This window comes from Charadrius vociferus, unplaced genomic scaffold, assembly GCF_000708025.1.
Source record: "Charadrius vociferus isolate BGI_N301 unplaced genomic scaffold, ASM70802v2 scaffold506, whole genome shotgun sequence".
NCBI classification, from domain to species: domain Eukaryota; kingdom Metazoa; phylum Chordata; class Aves; order Charadriiformes; family Charadriidae; genus Charadrius; species Charadrius vociferus.
In genome coordinates, this window is record NW_009648677.1 from 545,888 (window position 1) to 561,513 (window position 15,626).

A 15,626-nucleotide genomic window follows, 5' to 3' on the forward strand; every position below is an offset into this window, starting at 1 on the left:
TTTAAATTTGATATTACATTTCAATAACAGACTAATCATGAAAGTTGGCATGTTCACTTGCTACAGTAGCTGATACCACATTGGAAAAGGATTATGAAAAAAAGTCATTTATTTTAATATTCTTTATATACAAAGTAATTTTACATTACCAACATTTTGATGACCTAATAGTACTATTTGTTATAATTAAGGAAAAAAAAAAAAACAAGAATGTAGTGCCTAAATGACTTAATGCTCCTAAGTCTTATTTGCAACAGCGACGAGATGTTTAGGAGGACACCTTGATGAAAATTAGTGAGGATAGGCATCCTAAATTTCTAAATTGTGTTTGGCAATGACAGTATAAATTCCCAAATCACTTGCGTACTTTAAAAATTTTCCTTTTGCAGACAAGTTATGCACATGCAATTGTTAGTCATCTTAGGAAGCAAGTATCTGGATTATTCTGATTACCTACCAAATTCCACTTAGTATGGAAGGGATCAATACTTAAGGAATTGAGACCCACTTAAAAAACGCTGAGAGCTTATATTTTTGCTTATACGTTTGCTTTGTCTTTCATTAATTTGGCTTCTTAGTTTATTTTTTTATTTTAGTGTCATAATAGCTCTGAAAGCTGGACCAAATTTAATATGAGTTGAATGCAATTATTGCATCTTTATCCATGGGCTATGCTGTCTCATGAAATGCAGTCACTTATTAAAATACCTACTCTTCTTAAAAGTATTTCCCCCCCTTTGCTTTTTCTTTTAGGATACAAAATGAGTCTGACATGATTGTTCTTCTGTCAAAAATGAACTTGGGCCAAGATTCATAATTCCAGAATGCTTTTGAAACATTTATGGTAAGATTGAAGAGTGCATGGAGCATTGGAAATCACACCTGTCAAAACCAAAAAATTCCAAAAAGCTCATCCCTGACCTTTGCCCTTAACATGTAGTGAGTGCAATCACCACAACCCAGGCTTTCCATCAAGTGGGTCAAAACATAGAAGCCAGGTTTTCGTTTATCAAGATCCATGTGTAAAGCCTATGAAAGTGAGATTAGTACATGGAACCTGTGTGGAGATCAAAGGAGAATGAATATACTCTTTACCTAGGGGCGAGGGGCAGGCAGAGCACTCCCGTGCAGCTGCCCTTACTGCCTCAGCAACGTTGTATTGCCTGGGGCACATTTTGTGCTTTTTTTTGTCTGCAGTGTGTACTGTAACAAGTGGCCGTATCTGGTCCTCAGCTCTCCTCCCTCCCAGTGCCTACCCACCTGCTGCATGGCTGGAGGGATGCTTGCCTTGTGGCACAGACTCAGCATGGCATCTGCTTGCAGAGGCTCCCTGCAACTAGGACTCCTGGCACACAGCAGTTCCATTGCTCTTGGGAACTTGCACTATCCTGCAGACCTGGCAAGTGGCTCTTGCTTTACTGTACTTGACACTTATGTGCACAGAACTGTGTCATGCTGGGGACTCCTGCAAAACAGCTACAGCTGTCCTCTCTCTTTCGTACTGTAGTGCTCCATGTACTGGTAGTTTATAATTTTCGTTATGCGGTAGCTCTTCAGGCAGCCTTACTGAGAGGCCACTACCTGCTGCAGGTTCCCATTGTGCTGCAAACCATTCATGGGAAGCGGAGGCGGAGGAGGTGGAGGTGGGAATAAAGAACTGGGCATTTCTGAATGAGTCTGTTGGTCAGGAACTGGCATCGGGCTCACTGAGCCAGAGTCACTCTGCATAGAGCCAAGATTGCTGCCATCAAAATGAGTCATTTTCTTCTTCATTAATTTTCTTTCTTTGGCTCTGCGATTCTGGAACCAGATTTTCACCTGCAGAGGAGCAGAGGAAAATTTCCTTCAGTTGCTAATGGAATGCAATGTGGTGCTTTATGTATATAGTCAAGGGTGATAAGTAAAATCAGCTGCATGAGGACCAGTGAGAAAGGCAGTGGCAAACTGAGACAACAGAGCTGTTTGCTTGTTTTTCATGCAGGCAATTGTTCCTATCTGGTAATAAAATATTTATTAATAGCCTGGTAAAGTTTTCCAGTATTAGTTTTATTGGTATTTCTTTATGGTATGAGCTTTGATTTTTTTTTTTTTTTTTGTACAAAATCTAACAGAACAGAATCTCATGTATCATAGTGACGGCCAAAAGAATGTGAGAATATCTTTACATTGAAAACTATTACACATGGGGAGGTTTAGGATGGATAGTAGGAAAAATTCTTCACAGAAAGGGTTATCAAACATTGGAACAGGCTGCCAAGGGAAGTGGTGGAGTTCTCATCCCTAGAGGTACGTAAAAGATGGGTAGACATGGTGCTGAGGGACATGATTTAGTGGTGGACTTGGCAGTGTTAGGTTAATGGTTGGACTTGATCTTAAAGGTCCCTTCCAACCTAGACAATTCTAGGCTACTATATGCCCTAGTCAGAGCAAGTCAAACCCTGTTACTGGCCTATAAACTGAGGCACAAAAGCTTTGCTGTTTGGATGCTGCACATTAATTGATTAGCTCCAATGTGTAAGCCAATGGAAACATGCTTCTGAGCAGAATTTCACCAGTGCACTACTCTTGGTACACAACGTTGCTTCAAAATATTGTGTAAGTGGTGCCTTAATAGCTAACTGCCTTTTATTGAATTCATAGATGGAGCCAGAATCTGTTGTTGCTTCCTGCACAGTCCACTGCTTTACACCATAGTCATTGCTCTATTGCAGAAATGCAGGCGTCTTTGGGAAGAAATTGAAAGGTATCTGGGTTTTGATTAGGATGGAACAAGAGAGGACATGAGATGAAGTTGATGAGCAATGGGCAATTGAAAATACAGCAGAACTTGTTCAGGTGTGAAAGAGTGAATGTTCTAAGGGAACTGAAATGTCTTTGGCGTGAATCCCCAATGTTGAATTTAAAGCAGTGCACACCAGCTATTTATCAAAGGAAGTGGCTCTGTATTACGTCTAGTCAAGCTACCTCATTCAGATATGTTGTTTTCTTGTTGGTGTTCAGATCGCAAAGGAAACACTTTTGTCACGGTTTTCTATAACCCGAAGGAAAATCAATGGTTTGCTGAGAAATACTGATTTGATACTCCTTTGCTACAAGCTAGAAAGGGAAGGAGAATGATGATCAGAAAGGAAGTAAAACGGTAAGAGGTGATAACATCTGTGGCTACTAGGTTGTGTTTTAAAAGAAAACCAGTGGTGAAGTCCCACAAAACATCTTAAGGAGTCTCTGTGACAGTCTTGGTGTACTTATCCTTGAGACATTATTATTCCCATTTTACAGCTGAAGAACTTGGATCAACAGCTTGTGGAAATTCGAACTAGGTCTCTTAAGTCCCAGGCTATCATCAGACATTTGGCAGTTCATTTTGTTGTCTTAGCTTCTGGAATATCATTTCAGTACCAAATTATCTTCCATTAAACCAGTCTCAAATACTCTCAGATCTCTTGCATTCTAATCGTGCTGAGGTAATCTAATTTCACCCATGTGTTTGCCAAAATGCAAGAAAAGATGAAACAGTCTGAAAACCAAGCTAACATCTGCTTCAGAATTACCTTCTGGCTTCAGTGTTCTTACCTACCTTTGAATTTAGATTTTTGTTCTGTTTGTTTTTTGTTTTTGTTTTTTAATTAAACTAGGGATGCAGATCTGCAACAGTGATCCAAATAGAACTTTACTAGGCACTTCAAGCTCATATTATCAAATATCTACAAGTAAATACAGATCTGTAATGTTAGACTAAAAGCTAACATGGTCAGTTGCTTGTCTGACGTGTTCTTCACCTGTTGCCCTCCTTCCTTTCAGTATTTTTTTTTCTGCTGTTCAATTCTTGTGCAAGTTACTCTTCCCCTGAAGTCTGATTTTTATCTCTTCTTTCTTGTCCTCGTCATCTTCTTTATTTCTGTGTCCTTCCCACATAGCACTGCTTCGTTTTGCCCTTTTTTTTCTTCATTAGGTATTACGTCTTTTCTTCCTTGTTTAAACAATTGTTCTTTGTCCTTTTGTCTAGAGATATTCCTTCCAGTGTCCTGGATGGGATTTTGGCATAGCCAGGAAAAAAGCTTTCCCAGAAAATCATTTCGGGTTTTAGGCTGAGTGCAGTGGAACCTGGGACAGGACAGCGTGTGTTCAGTCGTATGCATATGATGGGGTTGTTTGATTTGTATGAAAGGGTAGTAGCAGGAGTATAGATGAGGGATTTCTTTCTTATTCCTACATTTTCAAAAATGACTTCAGAGATGTAGGCTTTATGCACTGGAATTCATTTCGTTCGTGACATATATTGATGATGAAGAAGAGCAACTATTGCAAACACAGTTGCTATGTTTCCCCGAAGAAATATATCACATCTTTTTTTGTATCACCACTTCAAATATCGACGACACCAAGCTGAGTGGGGTGGTTGACATGCCTGAGGGACAGGGTGCCATCCAGAGGGACCTGGCCAAGCTTGAGAAGTGGGCCCGTGTGAATCTCCTGAGGTTTGACAAGGCCAAGTGCAGGGTCCTGCCCCTGGGTTGGGGCAGCCCCTGGTGTCAGTACAGGCTGGGGGATGAAGGGGTTGAGAGCAGCCCTGCTGAGAAGGACTTGGGGGTGTTGGTGGATGAAAAGCTGGACGTGACCTGGCAATGTGCACTCGCAGCCCAGAAAGCGAACTGCATCGCGGGCTGGAGCCCCAGCAGCGTGGCCAGCGGGGCGAGGGGGGATTCTGCCCCTCTGCTCCACTCTAGTGAGATCCCACCTGGAATATTGTGTCCAGCTCTGGAGCCCTCAACAGAGGAAAGACATGGACCTGTTGGAACAGGGCCAGAAGAGGACCACAAAGATGCTGGGAGGGCTGGAGCCCCTCTGCTGGGAGGACTGGCTGAGAGAGTTGGGGCTGTTCAGCCTGGAGAAGAGAAGGCTCCGGGGAGATATTGTTGCGGCCTTTTAGTACTTAAGCGGGCTTATAAGAAAGATGGGGACAACCTTTTTATCAGGGTCTGTTGCAAAGGGACATGGCGTAATAGTTTTAAATTAAAAGAGGGAAGATTTAGACTAGATATAAGGAAGAAATTTTTTGCAGTGAGGGTGGTGAGGCACTGGCCCAGGTTGCCCTGAGAGGTGGTGAATGCCCCATCCCTGGAAACATTCCAGGTCAGGTTAGACAAGGTTCTGAGCAACCTGATCTCATTGAAGATGTCCCTGCTCTTTACAGGGGTGTTGGACTAGATGGCCTTTAAAGGTCCCTTCCAACCCAAACTATTCTACGATTCTATAATTCTATGAAATATACTAACAAAAAGGTTTATCAGGAATTATGACTGAGCTAGGAAGTTTCAAGTAAATATTGTTTAAAGAAGCAGGGTCATAATTTTTAAATTCAGCATAATGAAGTCAAGTTATTAAGGTTTTAACAGCCAGCAAAAAGACATACTGTATTTTTTATACCCGGTTGAAATGATTTTAATTTTCAATAATTAATTAATAACATTGAGCAGGAGACTGAGAAATATTTGCAAAATGGGTATTTACTTCTCCATTTCTGTAAGCTCTTTCAGTTTGTGCTGTGTCAGACAAGTTCAAGTTGGATGAACAGTGATACAACTAGGTGGATTTTGGACCATCCCTGCTCAGTAGAGCCCGTAAAACAATGGTGAATTGTAATCTTCAGTGAATGATACTGAATAATAACTGACGGAAAACAGTGCTGTGATAGTTTGCAAATAGAAAAGGCAGCAAATGAGCATATTGTGTCCTGAAATCTATTCAGGGAGATCCTCCAGTAAAGCTTTTAATTTACTGTTTCACTGCTTAGTTCAGTGTACTGCATCAAGAAACTCCGAAGTAAAATGGGATGGAATGCTCAGACCATGTTGTGGGTGTCTGTGGGAGATCTAGCCTGGCATCTTATCTCGGTTTTTTGCATGAGCCAGCTGAAGTGCTTGAGAGCCAGAGGCCATGTACCTGCTTTGCTTTGGTAGGGGGTGGCACAGGCATTGCAATTGCCTGTTTGAAGAAGGAGGCACAGAGTGATTCCAGAGCAAATTGTATTTATCTTTTGACCAGAAAGGTTTGGGTTTTGATTTACGTTTTTGGAATAGAGGTGGAATTTGAAGGGGGTGGGAGGAAATAGGGGCAGGAGAAAGGAGCAGCAAGTATGTAGGAAATCTTTAACAAAAGGTAAAAGGCAGCCAAAGAAACAAATACTTTCAAGTGTCCTGAACATACTTGAGCTCATCACTTCCATTCTTTGCTGAGAGCTAAGACTGACCTTGTTGAAATTGGTTAGAGAATTCCTATTGACTTCTACAGAACCAGGACTTCTGCTTCAGGAATTTCAGCAAAAGTTTCTCCCTGCTACCACTACCCCAGTAAAACAGAGTGAAATCTGGGCAGAATTTTGTTGATATTTTTAAACTCTTGTTTCTCAGAACAAGACTGTATGTAAGACTGGTGTTTGCTGTTTCTGTGGTGTTGCACAGCTCCCTGATGAGAGCGGAAGTAGTGCTGATGGGATATTTAGAAATGAGTGCAAACAGGGCTGTCAGGCCGTTCAGCTGGATAGTTTGAGTTCCTACATTGCAAAGGGAACCCAGTTGCGTTGTTTGGTTATTAGAGGCATTAGCATTTTCGTGTTCTTAACCAGTACGGTTATGTCCTCATCAGCAATAATAAATTCAAAGGAAATCCTGAATGGGTGATCCATACTCTACCTGTCTCTCGGAAAGTCTTAGGTTTGCAGCAAGTTCAGACTTCCTCCTGATTGTAATGTATCTGTTGTAATGAAATTCCTTCTCTAATTCTAATCTCTGATGATCTGTGTAAACCACTCGGTACTTCTCTCTTGTTCTTGTTTTACCTGTTTTGAAAGAAGAACACATTGCTTCAAGCTAGAATTTTTTAACTTTAGTAACACAAAATATCTGGCTTTACATTTAAAATATATTTGTGGGCATTTTAGGTCCGATTCTCTATGAACTTACCCAGAGTAGCTCCCTTGACTCGGTCTTGATTTACAACACAAGAGGTTCATACCATCAGGTTTTGGATTTGCTCCTTAGTAAATAGATGATAAACGGGTCCTCATATTCTTTATCACCCTTGTTATCATTTGGGAAAGGGAAGGCGTCCTGGTTAAGAACAAGGAGCCAGGAAACCTGGGTTCTGTTCCCAAGTCTTATGCAAGCTTCCTGCCTGGGATTGAATTGCTCTGTTTCTCTGTCCCTAAAGCTGATACGCTGCTACCTGTTTCAGAGGGAAATTGCAAGGGATATTTTACTGCATAGAAAATACTGAGAGCTTCCAAAGTTCCTCACTTCTTGTTTCTAGAAAAATTAATACAATATTGTGATTGTTACTGGAACTTGGAGGTTGTGTTTTTCCTTCAATTCTGGCATAGTCTATCCATGACTTGATAATAGCACAGGGAATAGTAACAGATTTTCAGATGACAGTTGACAAAAAAGAGAAAAAGAAAGCAATAATACTTCACAGAGGACACTGAACAATAATAGAACTGCAGCATCTGTTCTTTTGCAAGCAGCATTGCTGCATCCTTTCAGCTGTGGGTACAGCTGACTGAAGCAGACATGGCTCAGCAGTATCTGGGTCGTTAAAAAGTAATAGCAAATGACATGAGCCAGTGAACACAGATGCAAGTAGCTGAAATTTTATGGATTCCAAACAGGATAATTTCTGAACATGTTGGCAGTAGTGAAAGAGAATTGAGAATGGGAAAGGCTACTGATGCTTCCTTTCTCACCCACCTTTCCTCTGTTGTTAGTGGTCATATTGGGCAATCAATATGAGATCAACACATGCTTAAAACCAAGGCCCCTGAGCCCTGGCCTAAGGTTTTCCTACATTTTTGAAAGATAGGATCGTTGTTGTGTTAAGACCAGTGTTACCATGTTTGCTAACCACAGTCTAAGCAATTTTTTTGTGCTTCCTTGTCTCTCTACATTTATATGGACATTTCTTCAGATGTATGTATTTAGACCGTAAATTGTCTGGGACAAGGAATGTATTTTTATTTGGTTATTTTTTGCAGTGTGTTCCACTGCAGTACTGTAGGTCATGAATCTTTGTATCCTTAGGGGTCACTGTAGTAGAACAGCCCCCTTTAGATTCACGTTCTCTCAGATGATGCATAAAATTCGAGGCATATTGTGGCTTGCTGCCTGTAACAGTCTGCTCTTGCTGCAGATGTCGCTTAGTTTCATACAACAGGTCATGTTTGCTTACAGCTCTTTTTCTGAAAAGATTGTGTGGACACCTAAGTCTTCAAAAAAGAGGTTCCCGAGACACATAATAATTGCACTCCTAAGACAAGCAGTTAATTTTGAATGGAGAGGACTGAAATGAATTTTCAGGCATTGAGTTGGTAAAATTTCAGTCTCCAAGTAAATTACTGCAGCACACTGCCCCGGAGCAACCAGCTTCCCTCCTGCAGGAGAGAATAGCTGGAGGTTACGTGTATCCGTGGTGCCAACGGCCTAATTTCTCCCCAGCCCCTCCTTCCAACTCCCCTTGCTTTTGAAGTTTAAGTAGCACCCAAAGATCAGAATTCAGGGTACAGAACTATAGCAGAATCTTGAAGTACTTTATCTCTTGATTCGGTTTCATGGGTTAATGTTTTTTCCCCCTTCTGTGGAGGGAGATGTGATCTCTTTGTTTTAATAGCTGAACATATTTAACGTTAGCATTGCATTCCACTTCCTGTATACATTGTCTGGTAATGGCTTGACATTGCATTAAATTGCATTTAATGCATTGCATTCCACTTGCTGTATACATTGTCTGGTAATGGCTTGAGAGCAATATCACTTTTTTCTCTTCCAGCATTTGACAGTCAGTACTTTCCTACTTGCAAGAATTTTTGGCTCACCAAAGTATTGTTTGCATTAGAAGGAAGGTCCTTCAAGCTCTGGCCCTTTTTATACTGTTTGTATAGATCCTAAATAGAGAGCTGTTTAGCAATGGAAGCGCTGGTTAGTGCGATGCTCTAAACAAATATTGTTACACCTCTAGTTGTGGACACTAACTGATTTGCCCTGTGTGACAGGGTTTCTCTAGGATTCTTCCCAGGCTTGTAGAACAACGTCTACATCAATTTGATCCTTCAGCTTCCGTGCTCCATGGTGTTCAACCCTGGCAAAGCACTATGCATTAATACTGAGTTTACAATGCTATGGGCATTTTCCAACTGTCTTGAGGTCATCAGCCTGTTTACTTGGAATATTTCAATAGGGAAAATAGGTGTGTGCATGACTGTGTTCTTTTCTTAGGCTGGCGTTTCTGCTCCATCCATGTAGCCAGAACCACTTTGACTTAAACCTGTTAACTTCCCTGTGAAGGCTCTGCTGTGCTGTGCTTGGCCGGGGTAGATATGTAGGACATTCTTATTTCAGTAGCATTTCTATCATTGTGAAACTGCAGTGAAAGCAGAATTAGCCCCATTATGTTTACAGTGATAATCAAGTGAAAAGTGCTGTTAATTTTACAACATTATGGTAAGAAATGTAGCGTCTCTAAAGGACAGCAGTTATTCAGTTCAGTCCACATAAATACTAGGACATTTGTTTTCATTCATTCGATGTGTAAATTGTTTGTTTAACATATGGTCACCTGTGGTGCTTTAATGCCTCACTTGATATTTTTTTAACTTTTGATCTCTTCAGTCCGGTGGTTTGGTTAGGGTTTTTTTTTTTCCTCTTTAAATGAGAATTTGGGGTCATTCTATGGGACAAAATGTTTAAAATGTTTCCTTAGTCTCCTTTGTGTTGTTAAGATGGAGTACACAGAAGAGCAACAAGGTGATCTTATCTTGAACTCTATTCTCATTCAGAAGCCATAGACAAATATCAAATGTTTTTCTATTGCCAAAACAAGGTGGTAAACTTCAAGATAAACCTTCCTGTTTCTGGTTTTAAGTGCTTAAACCCTTATTACCTGAGTAGGAGAGGGTTGGGGTTGTTCTTTTTAAAATGAAGAAGAAATTAAATGGATGTGGAAAACAGAACCTTCTCCCATAAAATCTTCTATTTTTGTATGAGCAGCTTTCAGTTTATTTTTAGTTGGAACGGTAATATTTACTTTCTTTTTGAAGCAAGATTGTGAGCTTTCACAGCTAATTTTTTTCTTTAAGGTAAGTTGAGAGAATAATTTATAAAGTAGAAAAGCAAAAGCAGAACATTTCCTTCCTAAAAGTCAACAACAATCTGAGAAAAATTCTGTATGATTTGTCACGTAAATCTTGTCTTTAATAATTTGATTTTTTCTGTGGAGTAATACCTTCTGTGAGAGACAACAGACAATAGGAGCTGAGATCTGCCGGGGTCTTCTGAGAGGATACTTTTAGTTCTGGCAGAGTCATGTTTTAATCTGTTAGACCTTTCCCCAGACTCTCATTGATGTCAGTGAGAGTCTTCCTAATGCCTTTGTTGGATGCTGAGTTGGAATTAGTCTGCATATGGCATTTCCTTTCAAAGGCAAAGTACACTTTTCTTTTATTTGCCAAAGTTAACAAACAGCAGCAACAAAACCAATTGCTAAACAGTTTGGAGGGTCAGCGTCTAAATTCCATCTGTTACATGGAATAGAGCCACTCTACTGCATCCTGAGCCAAATCTTGCAGACCTTCTACTGTTCTTTTACAGTGATGCGTTTTATTTCAAGGAAAAGTATTACCTGAGTAAAATTTGAGGTAGGACTAATGGATTCACCCCAGAGACTGCAGAAGGATGTTCTTCACTTCTCAGATTTCTTCAGGAGATAATGGCAGAATTTAATGGTGCAATGATGAAAGTCAATATTTTAATCCAATTCTTTAGTCAAATCCTGCATATTTTACTCATGTAGGTGTGTGAAATCACCAACATTTGACTTTCTATAGTCTTAATTAATCTTTTGTTAGTGACAGATTATCATTTGAATCAGCAATATAGTGTCAATTTTATTGGAAATATGTTCTGTCATGGACAGTTATATTACGGAATTGCAAGTGGTTGGAGACATTATTAGTAGTTGGGTGGAAGAAAAATGAAACAAAAGAGCTTTGAAGCAGCCACCTTTGCAGTATGACTGCCTTTGTGTTGGGGGAGTGGATTTCCCAGTTTTAATGAGCTATTCAAGAACAGGGAGTTCTGTCAAAAACCTGTTGTGCAAATAGTGACTATTGAAGAGTGCCTTTGGAATAACAAGAAATAAGACATTTCAGACTTAGAAAACTTTTCATGAGATATAGTTTAACAATCCTTTTCTATAACACCCACTCTGCAATTTCTTGTGACTGGCCAAGTTTTGAGTTGGGGGAAGGGAACAGCTTTCCCATTGGTCATAAAATTCACAGAGTATTTCTTCTGAAGACAATAAAGCTAGGAGAAGGCCTCTTTATTTGCTGTGAAAATCATCACCCTTTCCGGCAATATAACTCCTGAAGAAAAGAGGGAGAAGGAAGAGACAAGACTGCATATCAAAGCAAAGCAAAGTGTTAAAAGGGTCTGTTGCCTCAATATGACAGATAGGCCTCAAAACCTCAGACAATGTAGGCCAGGAAAGGAAAAAAAAACCAACCCACCATCAGACCTCACAACTAGTTTACAAAGCAAAATAAATTAGCATTAGAACTAGCCCTGGCCCCTTTTTCAGTGCATCCTCTCTTAACTTTTCAGCAATATTCTTCGTGTACTGAAATTGGCATCATTCATAAAATCCAGAAGCTAATGAGTTTGGACAGAAGATGTCATAGTATAGAATTGTTAGATTACTGTCGTATTATTTACAAAGCATTATAATCTGGATTCTGTAGTTTAACACTGTTTCAGAGGAAGTTATTGTCTGTACTTGATGATTGGAAGTCAGTATGCTCAGTTCAAATCTGCATCTTTATGTTAGCTTAGTATTAAGAGAGACATTAGTATTAGTTTTTGGTCTTCTAAAGATATGGACTGTCAGAGATCAGGACCCAGAGTCTTGTTTTGGGACTATCTCTAAATATTTATGTACTTTAAAAGTGTAGGAAAAGAAAGGGGCAAATTCTCCTGAGTGTAATTTCACTGACAGAAGTTGTGAAGCAAAAGTAATTTAAAGTAAGTCTTTAAGATGGGCATTGTGCTGCACATGATGCTCTGTAAAGTTAAATGAAAGAAAAAAAGCACACACTGACATTGCATTAGAAAATCTTACATGGATCCAATCCTGTATCAGGTGACTAATAATATTCCTGCCAGAGTCTTGGTGCAATGAGTAGGATTATTCATTATTGCAAAGTTGGATGCATAAAGGTTTGTGAAATATGGTGAAATTCTGTGTTTGCATGTTCTGCTGGGTCTTGATCATTTGCTCTTGTTATACATGTTCAGATGACTCAGGCTGAAAAGAACAGAATAAGATCATAGAATTGGAACCGTTCAACAGACTTGAAGAATTTTCCCTTCTGTTCTATTTAAAATGCTAATATTTTCAATATGTTCTGCTATTCTGTAACAAAGCTCATTGGCCAAATTCTGTCCTTCACTTTGCTAGTGTAGACTTTTGTATTCATCTTCATCGTACAGAAGTGATTGAATCCAAAGCAGAGTGATTTTTATCACCTTTAAACAATGATTGGACAGACCAGCCTGTATGGATTTTGTTTGGCAGAAGGACCGAACCTGCAGAAAATGTTGGTGGATTTTAAAGTGGCAAGATCAGGGGAAATCTCATTGCCAATGATTGCATAGACTAAAAAGCAAGTGATTAACTGAAATTTTTTCCAAGTGTTGTATGTTCTTCTGGCATTCAGCATTTTGCAGGAGTGGCTTCTTAAGAGGCTTGTTTCTCTTCCTTAGATTTGAGGGGATATAAATTCTTCCTTCGAAGACTAGATACTATACATTTACAGTGCATTTGGTAATGATGCTATCAGCACCTGTCCTCCTCATCATCAGAAAAAACTGTCTTTATGTCTTCAGAGTAATTTTTTTATTGAACAAGAATGATAGGAGAGCTGTCATATATAGGAGACGTCTCTGCTCGTCGTTCATTTACCTCTGTTTCAAAACTTGTTCCCTCCCTGTTTTATAGTAACGTAAGTGCAGATCTTAAGATGTACTTTCAGCTTTGTGAGCAAATTCTCATTGCTGCTGAAACTACCTGGTAGTTAACTGTTAAAACTCCTTGTTTGGGGCACAGTTTTACCACAAATGTATGTTGTTTTCTCATGAAGGCAAAAAGTAAAGTCTAGTCCTGTGTGAGTGACTGCATACCTCCATAAAAATATTGAAATCAACAGGAGGAGGTTTGTAACTTGATCTAAGGTGGTTTTATTCAACTTTCTAGCAAAGAATTTGCCTGTAATTATGCTTTTTGTGTGTGTGTGGAATTGCAACCTCGGATCTCTAGTTGTTGTGGCTATGTTCTGTTCTCTGTTACAATTGCTAGTTGTCTTGGCTTTGCTTGCCCTTTCCAAGTGGGGGTTAGGAGCAGGGACAGGAGTATGAGGGTCTTTTTCAATCGGTGCTCTTGGCTGAAAATACTAAGTAGTTAGTGTTTCCTCCTTCAGGTGTTCTGAGTCAAAACACATTTGCTTTCTCCTGAACACTGTCAAGAGTGCAGTGACTAGGCATTGGATCCTACACGCACTGCATTTAGGATCGAGTCCTAATCCCTCTGGGTCCAAAGCTGCAGGGAGAGACACTCAGACATCCTTCAACCAGAGAGAGAATGGTGGATGAAAGCCTTAGTAGGTCTTTTCTGTGAGAAATGCATTCCAGTAACACTAAACCAGGATGACAGTCTCGCATTAAATACTGAGATCTTCCAGGGGTTTCAAGTAGCATAACTTCATAACTTCACTTAATGCCAGTTGAAGACGTGGTTTTATGTTGGATGTTGTTTTTAAAGTTACAGAGTAAGACTTGAAATAATTTCTTCTTTTGTTCCAGGTTAGTTGTGTAGATAACAGAGTATCAAAACACCTGTAGGGCATGAGGCAGTGGTAGAAATTTCAATAAAGTGTTTTGTTTGTCATCTGTCAGGTCATGAGGCCTCAAAGCCCCCAATAAGAGAAGCTGCTCATGAAATCTCTGGAGATGGAAATGTCATTGATTCTGGGCCTTTTTTCTGTAGCTGTTACAAGCCAGACTGCTCGATGTAAGTAAACCTTTGGAAAGAATCTCTCCTGATCTTAAAGGGATAAGATTACAAGAATATTTCTTGCACACTTTCAAGAATACCTTGCAAAAACTCTTGCCTTAATTGTTGTTTCCATAGTGAAATAGTATTATTTTTGATTACTAGTATTTTCCAACAATTAATGAAATAATAAAATTAATTTGTCTAAATAATTTCTGTTCTGATCACTTCAGGTAAGTCTGAGCCTCAGTTTCTCCATCTTTGAGAATAGTGGCTCATATCTATTTCACAGGGAAAAAAAAGAAAGCTAATGAATAAGAAATTCCTTCACTCTTGCCTGTACAAAACATCTACTAAAATTCCTAACGGTTTTGCAAAGAGACAGAAGGGTAATGCTCAATGTACGCATACAGCTTTAAGGATGTAAAAAGGAATGTATTCCATCTAAGAAAATGCTGAGGATTTTGATCATGATCCAGCAAACAACATTGGTACTTGCAGTTAGCCTAGTCACGCATTTGAAGTCACTTGCAACACTGGCATGCTCAGAACCAAACTCACTTAAGTCTGTTGCTAGTGCATTGCTGGATTTGATGTTGCTGTTAAGGTAAATTTTTTGAAAATTATTTTATTTTTTGGAAAAAGGGGGAAAACCAAAAGTGCCCTTGCTTTGAAACGGGGAAAAAGTAGTGAATTAAGAAAAAGGAACCAACTCCAATGGAGCAGACCTATTGGCACTGAGCATTCCTGGCCTAGCAATAAAAATTATAGAGGAGAGGAGGCAGCAGGAGAATTACTTATTTGGATTTTTCCCTAAAGCACGACCCAGTACCTATTAAATGACCGGATAGGCTCCCACTAACTTCAGAGGGCCTTAGACTGGCCCATGGGCATTTGGGAGGATATGCTCCTAAGACACGCTGATTTCTTCAATCCTGCTTGAGACGAAGATGCTCAGTATCTTGTTGGACCATTCCAGAATGGAGAGACTCCCAACATTTCCTGTGAATGCTCTGACCCTTGTAGGCTTGAAATTTGGGAAGTTAGAAAGCCCTAAGCACACTTCTTAAGCAGGTAGTTAGAATGTGGTAATGCCTATTCTATCTGTCTGTCTATCTCACAATGTCCCCACTATATAAGGGACAGCACAGATCCAATCATCTTTCTATCAGAGAGGCTGCAATTTAAATCCACAGGAGCAAAAGGCAGGTAGGTAAAGAAGAGATGAGAAGTAGTGTTTTTTCAGCAAGTATTCTGCCATCTGTAAATCATATAGTTTGTGAGTAATTTCATTGCCCTTGTAAGGACTAACCAAAAGTAAGCTGTAAGTTTTTTAAGACCTGCCCTCTGGTTTTTTCTCGGATAGTATTCAGTGAAGAAGAAATATTTTAAAAAAATAAACAACTTTTTTTGTTTGTTTGGGGGTTGTTATGTTTGTTGTTGCCAAAATTCTTACTCACCAAGAGTAATAACCTACTCTGATTTTTCTGCTGACTTCTGTGGACTCTCTGTGAACTGAAATTGTGTTCAGC

At 39.6% G+C, this 15,626-nt stretch overlaps 1 protein-coding gene across 1 annotated transcript in view; it reads right to left on the bottom strand.

The window, feature by feature from the left end:
- Window positions 1-1,563: 1,563 nt before the first annotated feature.
- The window catches only part of LOC104287788 (homeobox protein CDX-1-like), a 15,973-nt gene continuing 1,910 nt past the window's right edge, over window positions 1,564-15,626 (bottom strand). Inside the window, exons 2-3 of the mRNA XM_009886519.1 lie at window positions 6,693-6,838; window positions 1,564-1,818 (exon numbers count right to left, since the gene is read on the bottom strand). Coding sequence (XP_009884821.1) covers window positions 1,564-1,818; window positions 6,693-6,838 — 401 coding nt within the window. The remainder of the gene's footprint in view (window positions 1,819-6,692; window positions 6,839-15,626) is intronic.